At 35.6% G+C, this 18,684-nt stretch overlaps 1 protein-coding gene across 1 annotated transcript in view; it reads left to right on the plus strand.

The window, feature by feature from the left end:
* CWC27 (CWC27 spliceosome associated cyclophilin) overlaps positions 1–18,684 on the plus strand; it is a 233,780-nt gene that overhangs the window by 110,926 nt on the left and 104,170 nt on the right. The window contains exon 11 of the mRNA XM_082651635.1: positions 2,778–2,881. Within this exon, the coding sequence (XP_082507761.1) occupies positions 2,778–2,881 (104 nt within the window). The remainder of the gene's footprint in view (positions 1–2,777; positions 2,882–18,684) is intronic.

The raw sequence follows: 18,684 nt of genomic DNA on the forward strand, positions 1-18,684 counted from the left end.
TAAAAATTTTTTAAACTAGTATAATAAAAAGATAAGGGTATTTAGTGGATGAAGCAAAGATGTGGTTGCTATTCTCTGTTTTCACATAACGTCAAGAGATAGGAAGTAATTACATTTATCGGAGAAATAGATCATGAGAGCCTAAACTAGGCATTGATGATGAGAGTCAAGAGGAGCAGTTACATGTGAGAGAGGTTGGAAGATGACATACCTCTACGGTAATTCAGTGAAAGGGAGGGTGAACAGTCCCAGGGGAAGTGCAGAGTTTGGTCATTAGGAGGAAAATGGTTTCACGATCAAATAGGGACTTCAGGAGAAGGGACAGATTTGGCCAGGAAGGAGATGGCTTGGAGTTTTGACATAGAGAGTTTGTAATTCTTGTGACATCTAGCCTCAAGCGTCCATCTGGATCTAAGCCCTTGACATGTGGCTAGTTTGAATTGAGATGTCCTGTAAGTGTTAAATATACACTGCATTTGGAAGAGTTAGTACAAAAAAAAGAATGTAAAATATTAATATTCTCATATTGGTTGCATGTTGAAATAATAATATCTTGGATATTTTGAGTTATTGAGTTAGATAAAATATGTTTTTAAAATTAATTTAACCCATTTCTTTTCACCATTTTTTTTTAATGTGGCTGCTAGGAAACTTAAAATTGTATATGTGTCTTACCTTATATTTCTGTTGGACAGCAGTAGTGTACACAGAGATTTGTAATAGATAGTTAGAAATGTAGGGCAAAATGTCTAGATTTGGAAATAACCCATTATAAAAGTGATAGCTTATGTTATAAGATTAGATAAAAATGCTGGCGTACAGGGTATAGAAATGAGAAAGATGCCGACAATTATAGGATGAGAAGAGAAAGAGTAATTCGGAGGAGAATTAGAGAATCAAGACTCTAAAGTGGTACATAGTCTGTTAGAATTTCAGAAAGAAGTAGTTCTTATCATTGAATGATAGAAAGGCCAAAGAGGAAGAGGAGGACTGAGAAAAGGACATTGAATTTGATTGATATAGAAGGAGTATCAATAGAGTATAAGAAGGATAGATTGCAAGAGATTAAGAAGTTAAGAGGTTGATGAATTAGACTCTGTATACAAACTATTCTTTCAAGCTAGGAGTTCACTTGTAAAGATAGCAATCTCTTGATTGGAGCAGAGTACAGGGAAATTTGAGCATGCTGTTGGCTGAATGAAAGGATTAATGAAGTAGGAGTGCTTGAAGTTATAAGAAAGAGAAGATAATTTCTATAGTAAGGTCCTAATGCATTGGGTCCCAAACCTGAGTTCATGTTAGAGTCACCTGGGTAATTTGTCACAGGAGCAAATTCCTAGGCAACATCTCACATCTAAAGAAATAATATTTTCTGGAGATGTGTCTCCCCAAACATGTTTTAACAAGTTCTTCTAGGTGATTATGATGTATCCATCAGGCCAAACAAATCAAGAAAATTAAGGGTTCTGGTGAGGACATCAGGGAAATGACTGACCATAGCATCCAGAATGGATAGAGAGACGACTGGGTTAGAATAGACTGGTGGACTGTGAACTACGATTAAGGAGTTGGCTTTCATTATTAAAAGAGTGAGCATAAGTTTAGTAGGAATGAAAGACTGAGAAAGCTAAAAACATAGTGGATTTTGATCAGAGAGGGAAGTTTCAGAATTGAGGACCTTGGAGGCCAAGCTGTGTGTGTTTGATATGGAAAAAAGATGAAAAGAACTGAGTCATGCGCATTGTAAGACCTATCAGTTTGGTGACTCTAATACAGGACAGAAGTAAAAAAGTATGAGATTTGGGGTTTAGGAGGAAGCACTAAAGGCTGAATCAGTAGGGAGCTCTTTAGACTTAGGATTTTGCTAAACCTTGATTATCTTTAGAGAACATTCCAGAATGGGGTGCCTCCTTGGGCTACCGTGTTCTTAGTCTCCATGACCCACTCTAGCTTGTGGAAAATAGAATGGGGGCCTGACATTCACAAATATAAAATGCATAGTTTTAACTATTCACAAGTGACCCTCAGGGTTAATGACACGGGCAGTTAATAATTTTTTCCAAGGCTTGAATTTGAATCTCCTGCCCTAAAAGTGGCCTGTAGAAACCAGTCACTTAACAAGTGACTTGCAGTGAAGCCAACAACTTACATCTCCATTTGCCTTTAATATATGATTGTATTAATTATCAAAATACCTCAGCCTGATAGGTTTCACAGGAGAGGAAATTATTTGGCAAATTGTGATATCAAATGGGTTAAAAATTAATTGAGTTTAAAAAAATTAGCACTGCTCCTAGCATATAATAATTGCTTAATAAGTGGTAGTTATTGGTGCCAGTTAGGAATTCAACAAGTTTTGAAGCCAAATGTTTTTGTGTATGCCCAGGTTTAGTGAATAGTATTTATATTAAAAAGTTTGTTTTGATTTGGAATCTCCATGAATTATTAAACTGAAACTAGAATGTTAAATTTGCAAGTAAATTAGAGGGAGAACAATAGTTCATTTATCACTTACCAACTGTTTGATATATTTGAAGGGAGCTATATTTCATAGTAACTCATATTATATTGCTATTATGAAAATCACAACTTTTAGTATATCCTTTAAGTATGTTTCCATACCACAAATACACATACACAGAAACAAAATTAATTACATTATTCACTTTGTTTTTCTTAGAGATTTAGTGTACCTGACAACTAGATTTAGTTGTTTCTGCTAAACAACTTTCTCTTTCGGTCTATTATATACTTATATAATTGTTTTTGCTTTATAGCGAAGAGCTCAGAAAAGAAGCAAGACAATTAAAGCGGGAACTCTTAGCAGCAAAACAAAAGAAAATGGAAAATGCAGCAAAACAAGCAGAAAAAAGAAGTGAAGGTAAGGGCAGTTATCAAGCTTATATTTTCACTTGGTACTTATTCCCTCTCTCCTGAGTTGAGTTTTGTTGTTGTTGTTTAATGCTTTCTTTGGCCAGTTAGCCAATAAAATTAAGTTTCACTTAGGACTTTTGTCTGAGAAGGAAATTCAATCAAACATGATCGTAACTAGTGTTCCTTAATAAACAGAGTACTTCACATCAAGCAAAACTTAAATGTTACCATAGCACTTATCTAGAAGTACACAGGATAGAATGTCCATTTTTACACTGCATACCCTTTAAAACATTTAAGAAAAGTGTTTAGGCCCTATATATGAGACTTGTATAGACATTATTCATACGTTGGTTTGAATAGTATTAAATGCAAATTCTTGTTTGTTTTTGGTTTTGCTCTTATGTTTAGGTACAGAAAATCTAAAGTATTGATAAAACTGATCAAAAGCTGATCAAAATAATATCCTGCTTTTTATACAGGTTAAATATTTCTTTATTGTACTGTGATTTTTTTAATAAAGCTCTAGAATAGCTTCAAAAAAGCTTTTTTACTGAAGATCTTTAGTTTAAAACTGTTTCAGCTATAAAACATATAATATTCAATTTCCAAAATAACAGTTGGAACTCTCAAATCTGTCTTCTTTTTACAATAATAAAATACATTGTAGATTCAGTGAACATGATCAGAAATTTGATTGTTACCTTTAATAATGTACACTAAATTTGACTTAACAAATTTGCTTTGTGCATATATCTTGTGTAGCCTCGTGCTTTTGGAAAGCATGAATATTTTTAACTACTAGGTTCTATAGCAGTCACTGGAGATATATCAAAGCATAAGATGTAATATCTATCCTTAAAGAATACGTATTCCAATACAGAACAGTGGTACAGCATTTGGCCATAGGCATTATTATTTATTTTAAGTAGCACGAGTAATACCACATAACTATCTAAAGCTCATAGTTCTTAGATTATTTGTACCATGTCCCCAGTGACTATTATAGTAAAGGCAGGTACTTGATGTAGAACTTAGAATCACCAAAATATGTTTGAGTGAAACAAATTATTAAAAAGTTAACTCACCAGAATGACACAAATTATAAACGGAATTTGAAGGAAAGGATAAACTTATATGTGACTAGATCATATGGGTAAAATGTAACCCAGATTAGAAAGAAGCTATATTGGCAGTATTGAGATTTGAAAGAGTACAAGATTTCAAATATTGTATTTGAAAGAATACAGTGAGGATTATTTAATTTTAAGTTTATATATAATTTTCCCGGGGGACTGTTTCTTATAATTAAAAAGCATTTTAAATATATGAAAGTAATTCCTTTTAACTGGAAAGATGTTTTATTTTAATTTTTTATTCATTTTTGAGCTAGTAATTATTATTCTCCCACCCCACCTGAAGAGCCATGATGGACTAGGGCTATGAAGTTGGCAGTAGATGGTTCTTGCCTTCGTACATAGTTCATGATCTACTAGTAGGAGTGAGAGAATTGCAGTAGGAAATTACCGAAATAGAGTTGTATGGTTAAGGCCTGTATTAGACATAAACAGTGCTGTGTTGATTTATTTGTCTGCCTTTGAAATACTTAATACAATTAGGTAAAGAAAGACTTGAATCTTAAAAGAATGATTATTTCTTAACACACATACAAAAAGAAGATTCTTCTGGAGCTTATTTCAGTCTATTTATATGAAAGTTAGCCAGGTTAAAAATCTTTTTATTTCATAATTAGAAAGAGAATTATATATTACTTTTATAGTAATATATATATTACTTTTCTGAATTTAATTTTTCTTATATCATCTAGAAATACCTGGATTTTCCCTAAATCTGAGAGACAGTTAAAATTAACTTCCCCAAAAAAGGGATCATTTGGTTGCTATCATTTTTCTTCTAGTCTCAGAATAGGCCATGTTATTTATTTTTTTATTGTTTTATTTTGAAATAATTTTAGATTTACAGAGAAGTTACAAAAATTGAGAGTTTCCAGATACCTTTAATGTTAAGGTCTTGTGTAACCATAGTACAATGATCAAAACCAAGCAATTAATATTAACACAGCACTATTACTAACTGTAGACCTTATTAGAATTTCACCAGTTTTCCCACCTGTGCCCTTTGTATGTTCTGTGATTCCTTCCAGAATTCCATATTGCATTTAGTCATCATGTCTCCTTAGTCTCTTCTGATTTGTGACGGTTCCTCAATCCTTTCTTGTCTTTCATGAACTTGACACTGATTAGATATTTTGTAGAACGTCTCAATTGAGTTTGTCTCATGTTTTCTCATGATTAGATTGAGGCTACGCATTTTTGGGAAAGATTGCCACATAAGTGGCATGTCCTTCCCAGTGCACTGTACTGGAGGTAACAAGATGTCTGTTGTCTTTTTATTGGTGATATTACCGTGATCACTTGGTTAAGGTGGTTTCTGCTTAGTTGCTACACTGTTAAGTTACTCTTTTTCCCTTTGAGAATGTAAGTACTGGAGGGGAAGATACTTTGCAACTATACAAATATCCTGTTTCTTTTCAAGCTTCCTCACACTAATTTTAGCATCCATTGATGGATATTGCCTATAGGCAACAGTTATTTACTGTGGTGTTCTAATGGTGACTATTTCCCTGATTAGTACTACTTTTATTACTTGGAATTCTTCACTAAGAAGAATTTACTATTTTTGATACAAATTTTGACAGTAATACTAGGTGTTCATTATATGAAACACTAATGGTTGTATGAATGCTTTGGAATATTAGATTTCAAAGTAAACAGGAAAGTATTAAGACTCAATTTCAGTTACTAGCAGTGAGGTTATTTAAGCCTTAGTGACTCCATTTTCTTATCATAAATCCAGGGATAAAATGCTTTGTGCATCCTTCAAGTTGCTTGTAAGAAGTAAATTAGGTAATGAGAAGACCTTTAATAAATTTACAGTGCTATATAAAAATAATAATTTTACATTTGTAAGAAAAAATATAGCTATTCATGGTTTCATTTTGTTTCCTATCCAAATCTACAAATTGAAAATATGAATTTTTTAAGCCTATTTTTTAAATTAATTAATTAATTTATTTTTGGCTGCGTTGGGTCTTCGTTGCTGCACGTGGGCTTTCTCTGATTGTGGCGAGCTGGGGCTACTCTTTGTTGTGGTGCGTGGGCTTCTCATTGCGGTGGCTCCTCTTGTTGCAGAGCACGGGCTGTAGGCCCGCGGGCTTCAGTAGTTGTGGCACGTGGGCTCAGTAGTTGTGGCTCGCCGGCTCTAGAGTGCAGATTCAGTATTTGTGGCTCACGGGCTTAGTTGCTCCGCAGCATGTGGGATCTTCCCAGACCAGGGATTGAACCCGTGTCCCCTGCATTGGTAAGCGGATTCTTAACCACTGTGCTACCAGGGAAGTCCTGAAAATATGAATTTTAATACTATGTTAGAGTTAAAGCCTATAATCAATATGATTACATATAAATATGACATAAATTAAAACCTCAAAATAAGCTTTCCTTAACTGTGTTTTCGCAGTTGCATTTTTATAATCATATTCTTTCTTAAAAGGTATGTGTGCCTGCACTTATGTACATTCTTAAGTAAAGCTTCCAGTAGTATTATTTCCTGATTCTATGAATTAATCTGGCAAGTCTAACACTTGCTGACTACTGCGACTTTATTTTAGAATTTAATGTATTATTCTCACATTAAAAGCACTTGGAAAGAAACCCATAAGTACAAGAAAGCTTTGTGTTCTAATGTCCATGCATTAATTTACCTAGTTTTGTCCTTGCATGAATGGAGGTCTCCCATTTAGCCAGATGCTCTAATAGATGTGATACTTTTTCAGGGCTTCTGTTATCTTAGGAAGTCACCTTTGATCAGGGAGTAATATTCCTTTGGTTTTATAATCTTTATCCAGGGGCTTCCCTGGTGGCGCAGTGGTTGAGTCCGTCTGCCGATGCAGGGGACACGGGTTTGTGCCCCGGTCCGGGAAGATCCCACATGCCGCGGAGAGGCTAGGCTCGTGAGCCATGGCTGCTGAGCCTGTGCGTCCGGAGCCTGTGCTCGGCAGCGGGAGAGGCCACAACAGTGAGAGGCCCGCGTACCGCAAAAAAAAAAAAAAAAAAAAAAAAAAATCTTTATCCAATTTCCTGGGCTAGAGCCTTAGCCAGATTTGTATAGATAATTAGGAATTTATATTCTGACCATAGTTCTGCTTCTAAGTCTATTCTATTACCTGAGACAAGTTACTTTGAAATCAGGATCCATGTTTCTCCATATAGAAATTCTAAGATAAATAAGGTGTGCTATTTAAATTTTTTTAATGTTTTGCTGTATTTGCTCTTTATTAATTCCTTCAGTTCCATTATGACAGATAATAAGATAATTAAAAGTCATTTGAAAGAAAGATTGTTACTTTTACATCAATAAATACTTTGGGCCCCATACAATTAAACAGTCCAAAATAAATTGCCATTTGATATTACCTGATTGTAGAGATAGTGCCGTGAGTATATGCACATGTCCAAACCCATCAAACGGTACACTTTCAAACATGTACAGCTCATTTGTATGTCTGTTATGCCTCAACGAAGCTGCCCCCTAAGAAAGAATATTGATCTACAACCCAGAAACCTCTTAACATCTCTGCCCTAGTATGAAAGCATATACTTATAATTGAGTCAGTGTATTAATCTTTTTAACACCAATGTAGTAAAAAGCTTCTCTATGTAGTAAAAATGTATATGGGACCATCCATTTTTCTCTTCAGTCTTCCCAGTAAAGCTCAAGATCTGCTATTTCTTATATCACAAAGATATTGTCAGATAATAAATATAATTATGCCTCTGTGTATGGAGAAAAGCACTACAAAAATATAACCTCATAATTTCTGCCGTTGCTTTGCCACCTATTTACTTTTTAAAGGCCTCAGATAATGTATAAAGAAGGCTTCAGTAAATGAGAGAAATAGAATGTGAAGGAATACAGCCATTATTATAGTCAAATAATGAGAATTTTTATAGCAGCCTGAATTTTATAGCAGCATGAAATTCAAAATTCTAAAATTCAAAAAATTACATTTCTTAGTTGAATACAAAATCTGCAGTAGGTTCTAACATCCCAATTTAAATAAACAAGGAATGTGGTGTTTTACTTTAGATACCAGCAATGTCAAAAGAGATGTACTGCAGGACAATCCTGTTTACAGCCTGGGAGTCTCTTTAGTCCCACTGTAAATCATCCAGGCCTGTGCATAGGATTTTTGTAGGGGGTAATAAATTTTGAATAAGATTGATAGTTAATTGGAGATAGTTGGTTTCCTGTGTTGGCTCTGTCAAGTTCTTTAATAAACTATATAATCCTTTTTGTTAAATTATGTCTCTAAGTCCTTTCCAGATTTCTTTAAGTTTCATCATATCAAAACCAGCACCAAACTGAACACAGTCACATAGAGATACAGGTTTGGACTTATTCTCTAATCAGCTCTAGGGAGATAAGGTGTCAGATACTCTTTTCAAAGTTTCAAGCACACAATACCTGCTCTATGACTAGCGCCAGAAATTAGAGGAAGAGCAATCTGAGATTGTAAATCAAGAAACAATTTTAAAGCCTCTTCATGAAACACATCCCTGAGGTGCTTAGTACCTCTCAAATTGCACTGTGCCATTTCAGGTCTCTTCAAACTATCTTTTTAATGCTGGATTAAGTCAGACTAGGGCCTCTCAGGCTTGATAGGTTGTTAAAGTATATAGTTTTTGACTACTTTTCATCTATCTAACATATAATGTTAAACTAGCTTAATCTTGGTGTTTATAAGAAACAGAAACCCTTCTGGAATGTTAGCTCTATGTTGTGCCTAATACCATGTAGAATTAATTCCTCTCTGAGCAAACTGGTCCTGTTTTCCAAAGCAGTTAGCTCTCTTCAGGGAGTCTTAAGTCATCATTTTTTTCCTGGAGGCTGGAAGTATCAGACCTATTTTTCCCGTAGTCTACTCTTAATATATTGCTAACTTTTTTTCTTTTTTTTTTTTTTTTTTTTGCGGTACGCGGGCCTCTCACTGTTGTGGCCTCTCCCGTTGCGGAGCACAGGCTCCGGACGCGCAGGCTCAGCGGCCATGGCTCACGGGCCCAGCCGCTCCGCTGCACGTGGGATCTTCCCGGACCAGGACACGAACCCATGTCCCCTGCATCGGCAGGCAGACTCTCAACCACTGCGCCACCAGGGAAGCCCTATATTGCTAACTTTTAATGTTATTTACATGGAAAAGTGAAAGTATATTTGCCCTTGACTCATAGAAAGCCTCTCAGTCCAGCCATCAATAATACTCTATTTATTCTTACTTTGGGCATGGTGCTAATAAACTGATTATCTGGTTCTAAGTTAAAAACAGATTAAAGAATAATAAAAGTGTGGGACAGTACTCTTTAAAAGGGTAAACTTGATGGTATGTAAAATGTACCTCAAGGATTAGAAAATAAATAAATAAACAAGCAAAAGAAAACCCAGGGCAGGGACTGCCCTGTGGATCTTTCCAGGCTATTATTTTATAGGACTAAAAATAATATAAGCGAGAAAGAAAGCCATGGTTAGGGACATCCATTCAGGTAGCAGTAAGAGGTGATACATGACCACTTGACATTAGGTAAGGAAACACAAGAACATAGTAGTGGAATATTATAGATATATTTGCTGTAGATGATACTTCATTATATTCTGAAAGCAGGTCAGTATTCAAATAATTGATACTCATTATACTGATCCTGATTCATTAAGAAAAGTCTAGATGTTATTTATTACTATTTAATAAGGCAGAGAATAGGCAATCATTCTAACCTAATTAGTAAAAAGTTTTTAATTATTTTAATCAGTTAAAGATAAGATTCTCTTATCTGAAATATGTAATTGTGTGGAACACCTCATTTACTAGAAGTCCTAGGAAAATGAAGCTTCCCTTTGTAGCCAGGACAGTCTCTCAAGTGAAATTTTATTGAATGCATTTTACTACCTTTATGTGCCAGAAAGCATGCTTTATTTTTAACAGTAAGTTTTTCAAAAATATAATTTTTAAAATAATAAAGACTTTTAAAGGGGTATAGCAAGTTTAAAGATGTACATACCCTCACAATTAGACCAAGAATTTAATCTTTTGATACAGTGAGTAAGAGATGATCATCTTTAATGTGAGAGTCCATAAAGTACTTTGTTCTTTTTTGGACAGTCCATCTCAAACTTTTCACTAGCTATTGTGAACAAATCTTGCTGAGCTTTACTTTGATAACCATATGTTATGGGCATATTTAATTTTATTTTCTTGCATTCTGTGCCATCTTGCAGACCTCCTAGTAGTTACTTAGGACTCGTCTCTTGCTACTTTTAAAAACCAATGTGTTAGGGGTACCTCTTTGCTGCCCTTCACTGTCTTAATATAATTTTTTTAATAAGCATTCTTTCTGCCTGGTGACTGATACAATTCCAATGTGCGAAATTTGACAAAAGCCTTAAGCTATATTTTTAGTAACTGCAATTTGTCTTCTTTTTATTAATATCGATGCCATTCCTAACCCATTAAAAATAGGTTTGCTAATTGATAGAGGTAGGTATTAACCTTTGGGCATAACTGTCTCTTTAAAAAAAAAAAGCTATATTATTTCTTCCAATTGTAAAAGTAACATATGTCCTTTGCAAAAATATCAGAAATGTAGAAAAACATAAAGGAGAAAAAGAAAGATCACCCCATAATACTTCTTCCAAAGACAGCCATGGTTAACTCTGTGATATTTATTTTTCTGGACTTTTTAATCTTCATGCCAGAAACACACATGTGTATTATTTTCCATAATGTTATTTTATCATAAGCTTTTCATAATATGCTTTTTTTTTTCAAACTTTCCAAGTGAAATTGACTGTTAACTCTTAAATGGACAAATTGCTTTTAGAGGTATTTCTTCCTCTTAACTCTGTCATATCTGACAGACTAAGATTTAGAAGATGATGGATACAAAAACTGTATAAATGTAAATGAGAGATGAAAACTTCCCACCGTTTTCAGCTCTAGGATCTAGAAGATGTGAGGGCACTGACACTCAGTGTCTACATCTCGATCACTGATGGGAATTATTTATACCTCTCATAAATTAAAACAAAATGAGAAAATACTGACTGACATTGCCTGGTAGCCTGCCGTCTTGTCATTTCTCAAGTGGCCACTGATAAATCTGCAAGGAAACTTTGTAATCAGATTAGATATTTGGAACCTGAATTGAAATAATTGTAAATTTGTCCACTTTAGAAAATAAAAGAGGTGAGGGCTGTGTATGTGTGCGTGCACATGTTTTTTGTTTTGTTTGGGTATTTAAATTGTCTCAAGGGGGGAACTAATACCATCATTAAAAGTTTGATTATAACCAGCAATCCCATTTGGGAATGGAGTTGTTAACTATTCCAGACTGCTGTCAAGACCTTATTTTAAGTAAGATGTTTTTCTTTTATGTGACATTTTCTGAGGCTTTGCCAAAAATGACATCAAACATATAATTCATTTGAGCGCTGAGTTTCTTCAACATCTTGCAGCACTTAATCAAATTTGAAAAAGATATTCTTTTCACAACTTTATAGTGTAAACCTGTGAATATGTTGCATTAAAACTTACTTTGGACAATTTAATCTGTGTGGTATTAGGTTGATTTTTTTTAAATGATTAATGCAATATGCTGACAGTTTTAAATGGTTATATTTTCAAAATTCTTCACATAAACTCCTGGCAGATGGTTCAGATGCAGCTTTTGAGTATTAGTAATTTTTCATGCAAAACCCAGATAATCCATAAGTTGTAATAGCTACATTAAAAATTTTGAAATGCCAGAAAGGACGAAGAGAATAATGAAGTTCTCAGAACTAAGAACATGTCAAAATATTAAGAATCATTAAGAATCTATTGGAAGTACAAAAGTAGTTTATACTGATTTTTTTTAATGGCCACACTAGTGTGTAAGCTTATTTAAAACATGCTGCAGTATGTTTAAAATGTGAAAGTAGGCTTGCCTTAAGCAATGTCTTGAGCATCAGAAACTTCTATTTTGAGTATACTCTACATCACATAGTTCTGTGCAGTCACAGAGGTTTGGTCCTGAAAGGAGAATCCAGCCCTACCCCTCTATTATATATAGGAAACCAAAGGCCAGCCAATTAAGGGGCTTAATTGGAGCAACTGAGCCCATGTGCCACAACTACTGAGACCGCAAGCCGCAACTACCGAAGCCCGCGCACCTAGAGCCCGTGCTCGGCAACAAGAGAAGCCACCACAATGAGAAGCCCGTGCACCGCAGCCCCTGCTGGCCGCAACTAGAGAAAGCCCACATGCAGCAATGAAGACCCAACACAGCCAAAAATAAATAAATAGATAAAGTTATTTAAAGAAAAAATAAAACATTATGTAGAATTCAGCCCAAGAGATAGGAGACCTGGAAGAAGAGAAAGAAAATCTAATAAATGTCTAGTCAAATTCTAGGAGGAGACCAAAGGGCAAATAGAGGCAATAGCTGAAGAGATGATAGCTGAAAATTCTCTTTGATGAAAGAGATCAATTCACAGAATAAAGAAGTTTTTTTTTTTTTTTTAATGAATAGAGGATAAAAAAATAAAAATAAATACAGATCTAGGGACTTCCCTGGTGGTCCAGTGGTTAAGAATCCGCCTTCCAATTCAGGGGACGCAGGTTCGATCCCTGGTCAGGGAACTAAGATCCCACGTGCCACGGGGCAACTAAACCTGCGCACTGCAACTACTGAACTCACGTGCCTTAACTAGAGAGCCTGCTTGCCGTAACTAAGACTGGACGCTGCCAAAAAATATAAATAAATAAATATTTTTTAAAAAATACAGATCTAGACACATCGTGACAATATAGCATTCAGCACAGAGACCTTAAAAGCAGCAGGAAAGACATCTTTAGAAAAGCAAGAACTGATTTCTCAACAGCAGCAAGTGAGGATGTAAGACAGGATATTATCTTCAGTGTACTAAGGGAAAATATTCTTCAGAGAAACAAAAATGGAGAGACTTTGCTACCTGCATACCTTCACTAAAAGAAATTCTAGGACATACTTTAAGCAAAAGGTAGGTGAGTCCACATGGAAAATCTGTACTGCAAAGAGAAAGGAATGTGGAAAGTGGTAGGTGTATGAGGAAATCTAAATAAACGTTGAATGAATAAAATAACAATAATGTGTTAATGAAGATAAAATACATAATAACAATATAAGTTTGAGGAGCAGATAAAAGAAGTTTGGAAAAGCATTCTGTGGTCCTTGTATTGGTTCTTATTTGGGAAGAAGGTAAAGATACAAATTAACTTTAGACTTTAAAACAGTAAATATGCATGTTAATATTTTATTTTTTTGCGGTACGTGGGCCTCTCACTGTTGTGGCCTCTCCCGTTGCGGAGCACAGGCTCCGGACGCACGGGCTCAGAGGCCATGGCTCACGGGCCTAGCCGCTCCGCGGCATGTGGGATTTTCCCGGACCGGGGCACGGACCCGTGTCCCCTGCATCGGCAGGCGGACTCTCAACCACTGCGCCACCAGGGAAGCCCTGCATGTTAATATTTTAAAGAAAACTACTAAAAGAATTGGAAAAGGTCATAACTTCCAAACTGGTAGAGAAAAAGATGGATTAAGGAAAAATTGAACCCAAATGGAGAGAAGAAAAAAGAGAAAACAAAATGTAGTCTGGACAGGATATTAAAAATAATGGTACAAAATAAGGAGAAAAAAAATAAAGATATACTAGTAATTATATTGAAATAATGCAAAAGGTCAAATACTTTAAAAGACCAAGATTTTCAAACTGGATTGAAAAAAGAAATTTAATCATGTACTACTTACCTGAGAAACATCTTAAATATATTGTACAATCAAATCTTTAAGGCAAAATGTATTATTAGGCATAAAGAGGGTCTCTACCTAATAACAAAAATTTCAATTTACCAGGAAGATTTAACAGTCCTAAACCTGAATGGACCCAATAACACAGACTCAAAATGTATGAAGCAAAAATTGATAGACCTGTAATAAGAAGTAAATAAGTTCATCATAGTGGGAGATTTTACTACTTTTTTCTCAGTAACTGATTTAAAAAGCATGTAGGAAAATGAATGAAACTATAGATGATTTGGACTACACAGTTAACTTACTTGATCTAAGGCACCTAAAGAGAATATTGTACTCAACAGCTTCAGAATGCACTCTTTTCCAGCACTCTTGAAGAAAGAAAGATTTCAGATGACTGTTTTCAAACAGACTACCTTCTCTGACAAAATGCAGTTGTTAAGAATTAGTAACAACTGATTTTAAACAGTTACTGATTTCCAAATATGTTGATGTGTCCACCACTGTACTTAGAAGGAAAATCGTAGCTTCAGATACTTATATTTTAGGAAATTACTAAAAATATTTCCCATGTAAAGAAGCTTTAGAAAAGAAAAAAACAGGCAAAATTAACCCAATGAAGTAGAAAGAAGGAAATAATAAAGAGCAGGAATCAGTAAAATAGAAAACAGTTTTTTTTTTTTAAGTGTTAAACTTATTGTGGCTTCTTTTGTTGCGGAGCACTGGCTCTAGGCACACGGGCTTCATTCGTCCTGGCGCTTGGGCTTAGCTGCTCCGCGGTATGTGGGATCTTCGCGGACCAGGGCTCGAACCCGTGTCCCCTGCATTGGCAGGCGGATTCTCAACTGCTGCACCACCAGGGAAGTACCAGAAAACAGTTTTTACAAAACAGGGTTGCAATAATAAATTACTACTAGTATAACTTCTTAGTCCCTTACACATAGTAGATAACCAGGAAATTGATTTGATTTTGTTGTATTAGACATTTGTCACTTGCTCTTTATTGGATGTCCTTCCAGTCCAGAGAAAATAAGATCTACTTACTTTGTACAAGGAGTTCCATAGGGGAAGTTTCTATTAACAGTGCTGCTTTTATTAGCTACAAAAGAAGTTGCTGTTGAAAAGAGTGGGAGAGAGAAGCAGACAGACCGAAACTCTAAAATACACTGTTTAGGTAAGATTGGGGATTATTTCTCTCATGCAGACCATCCAGGAGTAAACACTTCAGGGCCAGCAGGTGATTCAAGGACCAAAGTTTCTTTCATTTTGTTTTTCTGCCATTTCCGAGGGTATTTTCATCGTCCACATTGCCCACCTTCATGTCTGTGTTCTAGCAAGTGGGAAGAGGAAAGATTAAGTACCAGACAAATGCTTCATCTTAAAGGTGATCCAAAAGTTGCACATAGCACTTTCACTCATATCATATTATCCTGAAATCACATGGCCATGCCTTGCTCTACAAAAGGCTAGACTACAGTTAGGTGGCCAAATGCCTGGCTAGAATTTAGAGTCAGGAGTGGGGAGATGAGGGTTGGTTCTATCACTAAAAGGTAAAAGGAGAGAATGAATTCATGGAAAAAATTAGCAGATTCTGTTACATAATGTAAGCCAAGGCCTACGAAGAACAAAGAGGCAGGTAGTCTGTTTGGTCAGGAAAGGCCTGACAGAGTATCTGAGCCAGGTTTTGAGAGATAAGTAAGATTTCACCATAAAATGAAGGACAGTAAGTAGAGCAATAGTTGGAAGGGTGCCCTGCCAGGCAGAAGTCATAGCTGATTCATCTCCTCCCTATGCTTGATACTTGACACAGTGACTGGCAAAATAATAGGCATTCAACAAATATTTGCTGAAGGAATGAATGAAATTGACTTTTCTGTCTAAATCGATAATTATATAGTTTATAGTGTAAGGGGAAAGGAAAATAAGGATGAAAGAAACTCAAGATAATTTCTTGAGCATGAATCCATGTTAAAATGAAGAGTACAGATGAACAAATAAACAAATTAACTTCAGATAGTAAGGGCTAAGAAAATAATATAAAACAGGGCAATGTAATATAGTGACTGGAGGACTACTTTAAATTGGGTGGGTATCACAAAGTACCCAGTCACAGACAGAATCCACAAACATTAATTTGAACACAGAAAAAAAAATTTTTTTTCTTTAACAGCTTTATTGAGGAATAATTTAAAGTGAACAGTTTGACATGTTTTGACATTTGTATACACCTGTTAAACCTTCACCACAATCAAGATAATGAACATATTCTTCAAGGTCCAACATGTTTTCATGCCCCTTGTTAATCCCCTCACCAATCCCCAGACAACCACTTAAGTCCTTCCTATCACTGTAAAACATTTTATATTTTCTAGAATTTTATTTAAATAGGATTATGTACTGTATGTACCCTTTTTTGGTATGGCTTCTTTCACTCAGCATAAGTATTTTGAGATTTATCTGTGTTATTGTGTATATCAGTAACTTATTCCTTTTATACTAAATAATAGCCCATGATATAGATATGCCACAAATTTTTATATAGCCATATGCTTTTATTTCTCTTGAGTAAATATATTGAAGTGGAATGTCTGGATGGTGTGATAGGTGTATATTTTGTATGTTTAACTTTTTAAAGACTGCCAAACTGTTTTCCAAACTAGTTGTGCCCTTTTATATTCCTGCAAGTAGTGTGTGAGATATTTTGTTACTCCACATCCTCATTAGCAATGATATGGTCACTTTTAACTTTAGTCATTCTAATAGTTTGTAATGTTACCTTGTGGTTTAATTTGCATTCCTCTAATTAATAATGATGTTAAACATCTTTTCATATGTTTATTTGCCATCAGTATGTATTCTTTACTGAAAAGTCTATTTAAATGTTTTGCCCATTTTTACCGTGTTGTTTAGCTTTTGCTGGATTTTGAGCTCTTTATGTACACTGGATACAAGTCCTTTATCAGATACATGATTTGAAAATATTTTCTCCCAGACAGTGACTTAATTTTTCATTCTTTTAACAATTTCTTTCAAAAACAAAACTTTTAAATTTTGATGAAGCCTAACTTATTTTTTTTCAATTTTGGATTGAGTTTTTGGTGTTGAGTATAAGAAATCTTTGCCTTAGTTTTTTATGACTGGCTTCTTTCAATTAGCATATTTTCGAGGTATCCATGTTGTATCATGTGTCGGTACTTTATTCCTTTTTACTGACAAATAATATTACATTGACTAGATATACCACTTTTTTTTTTTTTGGCTGTGTTGGGTCTTCGTTTCTGTGCGAGGGCTTTCTCTAGTTGTGGCAAGCGGGGGCCACTCTTCATCGTGGTGCACGGGCCTCTCACTGTCGCGTCCTCTCTTGCTGCGGAGCACAGGCTCCAGACGTGCAGGCTCAGTAGTTGTGGCTCACGGGCCTAGTTGCTCCGAGGCATGTGGGATCTTCCCAGACCAGGTCTCAAACCCGTGTCCCCCTGCATTGGCAGGCAGATTCTCAACCACTGCGTCACCAGGGAAGCCCTAGATATACCACATTTTGTTTATCTGCTAATCAATTGAAAGACCTTTGAGTTTTTCCCACTTCTTGGCTATTATGAATAGTGTTTCTGTGAACATTCTTGTACATTCACTTTGCTTTAAGCCTTCACCAGTGGTCTCCTCAAAGCCTATTGTGCTTCTACAAAGTTTCTTCAGGATTTTTGAAACTTTTATTGACAAATTCCTCAAAGTCCTTCCAACTTCTGTCCCCTATAAGGTTCTAAAACCACTCACATGAACTTAACTTTAGGATTTTGTTAGGGCAGCACCCCACTTCCAGAATCTTTTCAGTGTATGTGTTACAATAAATACAAGATTACACACACAGACAGGCGCGCATGTGCACGCGCGGGCACACACACACACTAGCAGAATCTGAATGTTTGGGTCTTTCCATTGGATTAACCTTCAAGAGAAAGTCTGCTCTTTTCAACTCTTCACCTGCTTCTCTGGAAGGTTTTTGAAGGTTTTGCTGTCATTTCTTCTCACTGACTGAAAAAGAGCACAGTTCAAGTACCATTTTCTTATACCTTTGGCTGTCTCTTTTATATAGTATTCAAATAATGCAACTCAAATATGCCCACTAAAAATTTTCCCTTTCAACAATGGAATTATATTTTATAGAGTAATTTTACAAGATTTTCCATGTTAGCTTAACTGTTTTCAAAAAATTTACTAAAGAAGCCAACATATATGATCAGGAAAACGCCCAACTACAGTTCAAACCACAGGATAGGATACTGAGATAGCACACAAAATAGAACAAGGCACTGAACAGCCAAACTTCAGGAAGGGCAGGAAGACCAAAGGCCTTGGGTGCAGGATGTCTTAGACTCTTACCTGGATCTATCATCAGACAACTCACCCTAGCTTCTTTCTAGCTTTCTTGAGCACCTACCTCCCAGAAGTCAGACACTGATTGATTAATCATGTGTCACTCTGTCATCAGGGGCAGGATCTGTTGTCAGAGGAAGGGGTCAGAAATACACTAGGCAAACAAAAAGCATACCTACAACACTTGGCCTCTCTTAGCCTCAATTTCCTCTTCTGTGAAATGGGTATATTTGTTTATTGTAAGGTTTCAGTATGTAAAGTATACAGTATCTTTGGTGGTAGCTCTGGTGGCAGTAGTGATAGTGGCAGGAATGGTATAGAGGATTTGCTCTGTGTTGGAAGGTGATCTTCAGGTTCCGGACCTCAAGTGGTATTTTGGGGGTGTTAATAGGGGTGTTCTCCACTTTTTACCATGATTTAGCTAAAGAGATAGTCAAAGCCCTTATAAGGCTTATGTTCTCATTCCTCCAGAAAATTGGCTCTATTCCCTCATATATATGACTTGGCACTGGGAGATTAGTTTTGCATTGTTTTGTGATATTCA

Source organism: Grampus griseus, assembly GCF_964374135.1.
Source record: "Grampus griseus genome assembly, chromosome: 3".
NCBI lineage: Eukaryota > Metazoa > Chordata > Mammalia > Artiodactyla > Delphinidae > Grampus > Grampus griseus.